At 36.3% G+C, this 9385-nt stretch overlaps 1 protein-coding gene across 1 annotated transcript; it reads left to right on the forward strand.

The window, feature by feature from the left end:
- The first annotated feature begins 4154 nt into the window (after nt 1–4154).
- LOC122027367 (pentatricopeptide repeat-containing protein At1g79490, mitochondrial-like) lies at nt 4155–7245 on the forward strand. The gene is made up of 2 exons (XM_042586315.1): nt 4155–6627; nt 6937–7245. The coding sequence occupies exon 1, from the start codon at nt 4221–4223 to the stop codon at nt 6615–6617; it is 2397 nt and encodes a 798-aa protein (XP_042442249.1). The 5' UTR covers nt 4155–4220; the 3' UTR covers nt 6618–6627; nt 6937–7245.
- Nucleotides 7246–9385: the final 2140 nt, after the last annotated feature.

The following is a 9385-nucleotide window of genomic DNA, read 5'->3' on the forward strand; positions in this document are numbered from 1 at the left end:
TCTCTCCAGTTTCTAAGGACTCTTTGAGGATTATTTTGGCTTTGGTGGCTCATTATGACCTAAATCTTCACCAAATGGATGTAAAGACCGCCTTTTTGAATGGTAACTTAGAAGAAGAAGTTTATATGGATCAACCTGAAGGTTTCATAACCACAGGAAAAGAAAATCTAGTGTGTAAATTAAAGAAGTCGATATATGGACTGAAACAAGCTTCCAGACAATAGTATCTTAAATTCAATGATATCATTACATCGTATGATTTTGTAGAGAACACTGTTGATCGATGTATCTATATGAATATCAGTGGGAGTAAGTTTACTATTTTAATTCTATATGTTGATGAAATTCTCCTTACTGCCAATGATATCGCATTGTTACATGATGTAAAGAAATTTCTCTCTAAAAACTTTAAAATAAAAGATATGGGTGAGGCATATTATGTGATAGGAATAGAAATATTCAATGGCAGATCACAAGGATTGTTGGGATTATCTCAGAAGAACTATATTAACAAAGTATTAGAGTAATTCAGAGTGAAAATTTGCTCCGCGAAAATAGTTCCAATTCAAAAAGGCAACAAATTTAGTGAAATGCAATGTCCTAAATATGACTTGGAACAAAAGGAAATGGAGTCAATTCCCTATGTATCAGTGGTTGGAAGTTTAATGTATGCCCAGATATGTGCTCAGTCAGATATAAGTTTGGTTGTTGGAATGTTAAGCTGATATCAAAGTAATCCTGGGATGAACCACTGGAAAGCTGCAAAGAAAGTTCTTAACTACTTACAAGGCACCAAAGATTACATGCTCACGTATAAAAAAATTAGATTAACTTAAACTGATTGGCTACACAGATTCAGACTATGCTAGATGTATGGCCTCGAGGAAATCTACGTTTGGGTATATTTTTCTCCTAGTAGGAGGAGCAGTTTCATGGGAAAGTGGAAAGCAGCCCCTAATTACTACTTCCACCATGAAGGCCAAATTTGTGGCATGTTTTGAGGTCATAGTTCACGCATAGTGGTTGCAAAACTTTACCTTGGGGCTTGGCATTATCGATAACATAGACAGGCCGTAAAGAATTTACTGTGATAATACCGTAGCTATGTTTTTCTTTTAAAATGATAAGTACTCAAAAGGTGCAAAGCACATAGATTTGAAATACTTATCTGTCAAAGAAGAAGTGCAGAAACAAAAGGTGTCAATTGAGCATATTAGAACCGATTTTATGATAGTGAATCCGTTAACTAAAGGATTATCATCCAAAATATCTATTGGTCATGTAGAAAGGATGGGTATTATGGATAAATCCTTGTTAATGTCATATTCATATGAATACATATGTATGAAAAGATGCTCATATTAAATGGCACTTCTGAATTAAATTAAAATTATGTTTCTGCTTATTTTCTTGTTATCTATATATATATATATATATATATAATATTTTGATGTGATAACATAATAGGTCTTTGACAAGATATTAAAAAAAATTATAGAATTAATTAAAGTTGTTGGATTGTGTTGATTTTATAGTACGTGGAAGGAATCATGTCGTTAAATGACTTGTGCCCAGTAGGAGATTGTTAGATTATTTTCTATTATGACCTATGTAATGTATATAGTTGACTTTAATATAAAAGGGCTTAATGTGATGATTGTTTGGTTAAAAGGTCATTAAAGTCACGAGGTTTTATTTTAAATAGAATCCCTCCTCTCTCACTTTTTATAAAATTAATTATCCAAAATGAGTTGTCAAAAGGATAGTGATTGGAAGTTATTATAACTCCCAACAGAAATTATAGTGGGATAACTTCTTATCGTGGATAAGATATATAAAGGATATATCTTTTATCATCAAATATATCAAGAACAGAAAAGATAGAGAGAAGAGAAAGAAGAAGCAAATTCTGGAACAAGAAAGATAGAGAGAAGAGATGGAGGAAGCAAGTTTGATATATCTAGAATCTTATATATTATGGATCCAGATATATTTTTCTCATCATTTCCTAATATTAAATATTATGAAAATCATTATATCCAAGTTCCTTTTTCGTATGTTAAAGTTGTGTTACTTCTAATACTTTTAATTTCAAAACACGACCAATAGATAGGAATATAATTAGTACTTTGATAAATACAAACCAAAGTACATATGCAATGTTTTTATTCTTACATAAATGGATTCTTAGTGTTTGTCCTGTATAGGGGTGAGGAAAATATCAAAAATTATAGTATACATCATATATCATACCTATATATGTCGTTCATACCAAAATTTTCAATATTAATATTGGTATAAAATTTATTATTTCTTAGTATTTCGGTATATGCCAAAATATTGAATAAATTATTTTATAAATTATTTATTTTTTAATTAGAGTTCTAAGTTTTAATAGGTTTTAGTTTGTTTAAATTTTCTCTTTTCCCAATCCCATTCTCTACATACAATCTTATAGTTCAATCCAAATCAAAAGTTATGATATTTTAAAGTTCACTCGGCAAACATGTTGTAGCAACTATTAACCAGTAGTTGGTACATAATTTTCTCTATTTCAACAACTACTGGTTTGTAAATACTACAACAGCATAGTAACTATTAACTAATAATTACTATAATATATTTTTTTTTCAATAATGTTGTAGCAATTATTATATGTCTCATTATTTAATTTGAGTTAAAACTTATAATATCTCAAACTTTACTCAATATATATTGTCTAGAGACCTGCTTTCCTCCCCTCCCCTGACACCCTCACCTCCCGGGCCCACCCATGTTTTGACCCCCTTATTCACTCCACGTTTTTTTTCTTCACATTTATATTTCTTTTTAATCAGTTTTTTTATCAAATTTTTTTTAACTGTTTTATTTTTTAATCAGTTTTTTTTATCATTTTTTTTTATCAATTTTACTCTTTTTAAATAATTTTTTATTATATATTTACCATGATAAATAATATTTATTTAATATTAAAAAAATAGTATAATTTTTTAATATTTTATTTATTTTTAATTGTATATTTTCACATCCCACATTCATCATATTATTTATCTTTATATTATTATTTTTATTTCATTTTTTTTGTTTTTTATTAAGTATTTTTGGGCAAGAATATCATATTTATAATCTGAGATCGGATTCTATGTCCGTAATTTTCTCTGTCCCTGTGTTCTACTCGTCGCCTCCAGTCCACTATCGGCGACCTCTGGTCGTTGTCCCGACCAAAACTATACCCTAGGGGAAGGTGAACCCAAGGAGATCGACATCGACACGATCGACATCGGTATTCAACCGAATCTAAGCAGGGACTCAGATCGACGGTGAAGGAAAGTCTGCTCAGATCCGGCCAAATTTTGACGCTGATCGCGCCGATGCGACCTCACTACATTCACCTTCTCCCTAGGATATAATTTTAATCAAGGTGGCAACCGAGGGCCTCCGACGATGCCGCCGACGGTGGGCTGAGGCGATGAGTGGGAACAAGAACAGGTGATATTGGAATAGAGGATTCGATCTCTTGTAATCTTTTATTTTTTTAATAGTAAATTTTAGGGGTTATTATTTATAAAAAAATTAAAAGTAAAATAGGGATAAAAAATAAAAAAAATTGATGAAAAAATAATAAATAAAATTTATTAAAAAAATAAAACTAAAGAAGTAAATAAAATTGAAAAAAAATTAAAGAAGTAAATAAAATTAAAAAAAAACTTGTTATTTAAAGAATGAAGGGTGAAAATGTCATTTAATAGAGGAGAGAGAGAGGGGTGGGCTGTCAAAAGGGATGGGAAAAGAAATTTACATATTGTAGCAACTACAAACTAATAATTATTATATATATATATATATATATATATATATATATATATATATATACCGTACCAAATTTTGATATATCAAAATTTCTGATATAAAACTTATATCATATTAAAAATTTAATATACTCAAACTTCGATATACTTAATTCTAATAAATATTTTTATATCAAATTTTTCAGTAAAATGTATAATATAGAAATTGGAAATCGGCATACCCTACTGATCGGTCCTAGTCCAATTCTTTTTTGAATTTCCTTGTTTTTTTTCATTGTAGTTTTATTTTATTTGTACAATTGGTGATAATAAAGATTGGGACAAGTGCGAAACCGAACTACCGAAAGCCCTACTGTGACGAGTGATTTTATTGATCGGCTGTAGCAATCCAACTGCAAGCAGCCTTCTCTAATGCTCCTCCTCCGTCTCCGCAGCTCCAACCTCCTTTCACCTCTCCGCCGCCGCCGCCGCTCCGAAACCCTAATCCTTAACCCTCGCCGCCTCTGCACCTCCTCCTCCGAGTCGCAATCCCAAAGCCCCTCGTCGGAAGCGGCCCAGTGGACGGGCGAGATCCTATACTTGGACGAGTCCGGTGGCGTCATCGGCTCTGACCGCGGCCTCCGCCCCGCCGAGCCGGGACGCGACGCCCACGTCCTCGATGGCAGCCTCCTCCGCCCCATCCCCCGCTCCTCTGCCGCCGCTAAGCTCGTCGAACTCGCTCGCAGATGGCGCTGGGGCCCGGACCTCGACTCCAGCCTCGACCGCCTCCCCTTCTCCCCCGACCCATCCATCCTCTCCGTAGCTCTCGCGGCCCTACCCGCTGCTGACCCCGAACCGGCGATTTCCCTCTTCCGCTGGGCCCGACGCCAATCCTGGTTCGTCCCTTCGGACGCCATCTATGTCCTTCTCCTCGATCGTCTCTTTGCAGCCGCCGACTTTGACGCCATTCAATCCCTCTTCGAAGACATCCTAAAAGCCGCCACTTTTCCCGACGCTGAGCCCTCTGCAGCTACTTTCTCATCTTCCCTCAACCTCGCCGTACAATATCTCTGCAAATCTTCCAAACTCGACCTCGCCTTTTCCTTCTTCAAGAAATTGCGAGATGCTGGTTTCAAAGGAATAAACGCCCAGACCTATAATTCCCTCATGACTCTCTTCTTAAGCAAAGGCTTGCCCTATAAGGCCTTCGAGATCTACGAGTCCATGGAGGGCAGCCATTGCTTTCTTGATTCCCCTACCTATGATTTGATGCTCCCCGCCCTTGCCAAATCTGGTCGGCTCGATGCTGCACTCCGCCTATTCGAGGAAATGAAGACTAAGCGAGGCACTGAACGACTGGCATTGCCAATATATGCTGCGCTGGTGGATTGTTTAGGTAAGGCTGGAAGGCTAGATGCAGCAGTAGGGCTTTACCAGGAGATGCAGTCGGTCGGGTACAGGCCATCTGTCACAATGTACGTGTCCATAATCGAATCATTGGTGAAGGCTGGGAAGCTCGATGCTGGCTTCAAGCTTTGGCTGGAGATGAAAGGCACTGGCTTTCGTCCAAATTTTGGTCTTTATACTATGATGGTTGAAGCTCATGCAAGGTCTGGACGGCTTGATGCAGCGATATCCATCTTTGCTGATATGGAGAAGTCTGGTTTCCTCCCAACTCCATCCACCTATGCCTGCCTTATCGAGATGCACTCTGCTGCAGGACATGTGGATCATGCAATGAGGCTCTACAATTCAATGACCAATGCAGGACTACGACCGGGATTGAGCACATTTACATCCTTACTAAGTATTCTAGCCAACAAGAAACTTTTGGATTTGGCTGCAAAGGTTCTTCTTGAGATGAAAGCTGTTGGTTTTGCAGTGGATGTCAATGCGAGCGACTTGCTAATGATATACATCAAGGGTGGCTCAACTGATCTGGCATTGAAATGGCTTCGATTCATGGGTTCAGCTGGAATCAGAACTAATAATTTTATCATAAAGCAGCTTTTTGAGTCATGCATGAAGGCCAGGCTCTATGATTCTGCACAGCCATTGCTCGATACCTATGTGGGATCAGCCGCAAAGGTGGATTTGATACTCTACACTTCAGTTCTTGCTCATTTGGTGCGCTGTCAGGAGGAGAAGAATGAACGGGCTATAATGGAGATCATGGCTGTTACAAAGCACAAGGCTCATGAATTCCTGTGTGAGCTATTCACCGGACCAGAGCAGAGGAAGAAGCCTGTGCTATCATTTGTTCGGGAGTTCTTTCAAGGCATCGATTATGAAGCAGAAGAGGGTGCAGCAAAATACTTTGTGAATGTGCTTTTGAACTATTTGGTACTAATGGGGCAGATGAACAGAGCAAGATGCGTTTGGAAGGTAGCTTATGAGAACAAGTTGTTCCCTAAGGCAATTGTCTTTGATCAGCATATTGCATGGTCTTTGGATGTCCGGAACTTGTCTGTTGGGGCAGCTTTGGTGGCAACGGTGCATACCTTGCATAGATTTAGGAAGAGGATGCTATACTACGGTGTGGTTCCGCGGCGCGTCAAGTTGGTGACAGGGCCAACATTGAAGATGGTAGTGGCTCAGATGCTTAACTCAGTTGAGTCACCATTTGAGATTAGCAAAGTTGTGCTGAGAGCTCCAGGAGACTCAGTCCTAGAATGGTTCAAGAAGCCTATTGTCCAACAGTTTTTATTGAATGAAATACCATCGAAAGCAGATGTTTTGATGCATAAGCTCAATGTATTGTTCCCCAGTTCTGCTCCAGAAGTCCGGTCATTTTCCCCTCTGAAACAAGTTTCTAGAATGACAAGATAATGAACTGAATGTAAGTTATATTTAATTTGGATGATGATTGACCATATGCTGCATTGACAATGAAGGAAGAATTTGTGTATTATTCATGATCTATGTATGAGATTCATTTTGCATATGATGGTATATCTTTGCATGACCATAATTAGTAGATATAGATTATCCTGACATGGTTTTCTTACAATGAAATGAATTCTAAAACCACTAGAAATAAAACCCTTCCTAATCAGAAATCTTGTTGCTATAAAGTATAGGATGGATCACTTGTTTTTGTTGTGTCAACGATTCTTGATGATGAGTTGCAAACTTTGTTTCTTCTCAGTGCATTGCCTAACAGTTGCGAAACTTGAGCAAGCTCTTGATAATCCTATAGTAGATGCAAAGGTTACAATGGAACAAGTCAGGTGCAGTTTGCTGTATGAAAAGTTGAGAAGAAAGAACATTGATATATGCCTCACTCAGAGGTACTTTGTCATAGGAGCACAGAGGGTGATCTAAGTTCATAGATAGAGTAAAGCAGAGAAAAAGCAAGAGTAGATTCAAGCTCAGACTTTCTTTTTGTTTAGAAAATCTTACATTTTGGATCGTCTATTTTCTCTGTGATGGTGTTACTAATGTGAGCATTTAGCGGTGCTTTCTACTTATTATTACTTTTATTACTGTTATAGATGATCATTCCAAAATAAAGTTTGGGCATACCGGCATACCCATTGAAAATAAGAAATTCTGGTGGTCGATAACTTGATTGTTTTCCAAGAATTTCATGGTATGGTTGAACGTGAGACTGGGAAGAGGCTCAAGTGCAATAAGATTAAACAATGCAAGTGCATATAGGTTAGATGTATTGTTTAACAAAAAGGTAGCACGTAATCAGAAGTAGATATGTTTCTTTTGAGGATCAAACTATTATATGTATTGTTAACAAAAAGGTAACATGTAATCAGAAGTACCCAATAAGCCTTCTTAGTGAAATAGACGTCGAGGCTAAAGTCAAAACCTAAGTTGAAGTTCAAGCTAAAGCAGGTGCCTAAGTGGAAGCTGAAGCTGATACCGAAGCTGGTGTTGATGTCTTAGAATAGGAACACAAGAGCAAGAAAATGGAAATCTCTTATCACTTCTCTCGTTTACGGAAGCTTTTGAGTTGTTGTTGGTATCATATTGGTTGATATGAATCTATTTAGTGCTTCAGTGAGCAGAGAATACATGTGATAAAAAGTGCTGACTCGCCCCAAGTGTCCCTTATCACCAGTCCTACAGTGAGATGAAAGAAATAAACCACGGTGACCGAGGACCTCTTTAGATGGAAGAGATTTTATTTTCTAAGGAATTCCTCAGTCGGGGATTCGATCTCTGTTCTCATATGATAATCTCATCCAAATAACAACTCGACTATATCCGTGGAGCATAAGTGAAAAATAAAGTGAGCAAAGATTACATATTTAATAGATACGGGTGCTGTGCACATTGCACAAGGTTCAGCTTGATATTTAGCAAGGAAAGCAACTTCCTATGTCTTCATCCCTGATGAGAGCATCGATCAAATCCTTAAGGAAATGATCTTTGAGAAATAAAATTCTGCCCAAGGAGGTGATTTCATCATCATGATTTACTCCCTTCATTTAGCTATAGGGCCAACGATAAGGTCGGCCCTGGACGAGGACCATACTGGGCGATGGCCCTAGGCCCAGAATTTGGGAGGGTCCAAAATTTTTTTTTTTTAGTATTATATATTATAGGTATGTAGTTGGGGCCTTGGGTAGTTGGGCCCAAATTTATATTTCAAAATCTTTTGATATTGTCTTTTCCTTTTATCCTTTTAGGTTGCAATTTGCAAAGTAGTAAATAAATGAAAAATTAGGGATTTGGGGCTGCCATGAAATAATTGGAAGATATAATCTTATTTTTTGAAAAGTATAGGAATGATGATTTTATTGCAAGTTTGACTATTACTAAAAGTCTTGCATCATATATGAACATAGAGCCAATATTTACAACAAAACATCATATTTTTAGGAAAAAATAATTTAATGAAAGAGAGAACGATGAAGTTTCATTATCAGTCCTTTAGAATTGATTATTTTGTTGTTATTGTGGGCATGACGATTGCTTCTTTAAAATGTAGATTTTAGCAAATGAAAACTTTTGAAAATATATTCGGTTTTTTATTTGATTCAAAAATGTTAAGAACTTTGAACGATGATGAATTGCGAAAATATTGTGTCAATCTAAAATTTACTCTAACTCATAACAACTCATCATATGTTAAGTTAGATAATTTATTTACCGAATTAAAAAATATTACAAATAACTTTACCAAATGTAGTAATGTCTACAATTGATATTCTTGAATTTGTTCAAAGTATAAATTATTATCCAAATGTTGTAATTACTTATAGAATCTTGTTGACTATGCTTGTTACGGTAGCATCGGCTGAAAGGAGTTTTTTTAAATTAAAATTATTGAAAATATATATGAGATCGTCAATGTCGCAAAAAAAAATTAAATGGATTGATAATTTTATGTATTGAAAAAGATATTTTGAAAAATCTTGAAACTGATAATATTATAGATGATTTTGTAAATAGAAATGCTAGAAGAAATCGTTGTAAATGAATTGTATATTATTAAAAATTTATTTTGGATCTCATTTTATTTTTTCGCCCCGGGCCTCCTGAGTCAAAGGACCGGGGCTAGCCAGCGGTGAAGGGTGCTTGGGGTGAACAAGTCACCTCTTGCCACATCAATTGATATTCAGTTTTGAATCCCTTTA

Source organism: Zingiber officinale, chromosome 10A, assembly GCF_018446385.1.
Source record: "Zingiber officinale cultivar Zhangliang chromosome 10A, Zo_v1.1, whole genome shotgun sequence".
Lineage (NCBI taxonomy): Eukaryota > Viridiplantae > Streptophyta > Magnoliopsida > Zingiberales > Zingiberaceae > Zingiber > Zingiber officinale.

Bases quoted from the DNA above. Each gene is read 5' to 3' on its own strand.
- LOC122027367 (XM_042586315.1), top strand. From the start codon at position 4,221: ATGCTCCTCCTCCGTCTCCGCAGCTCCAACCTCCTTTCACCTCTCCGC.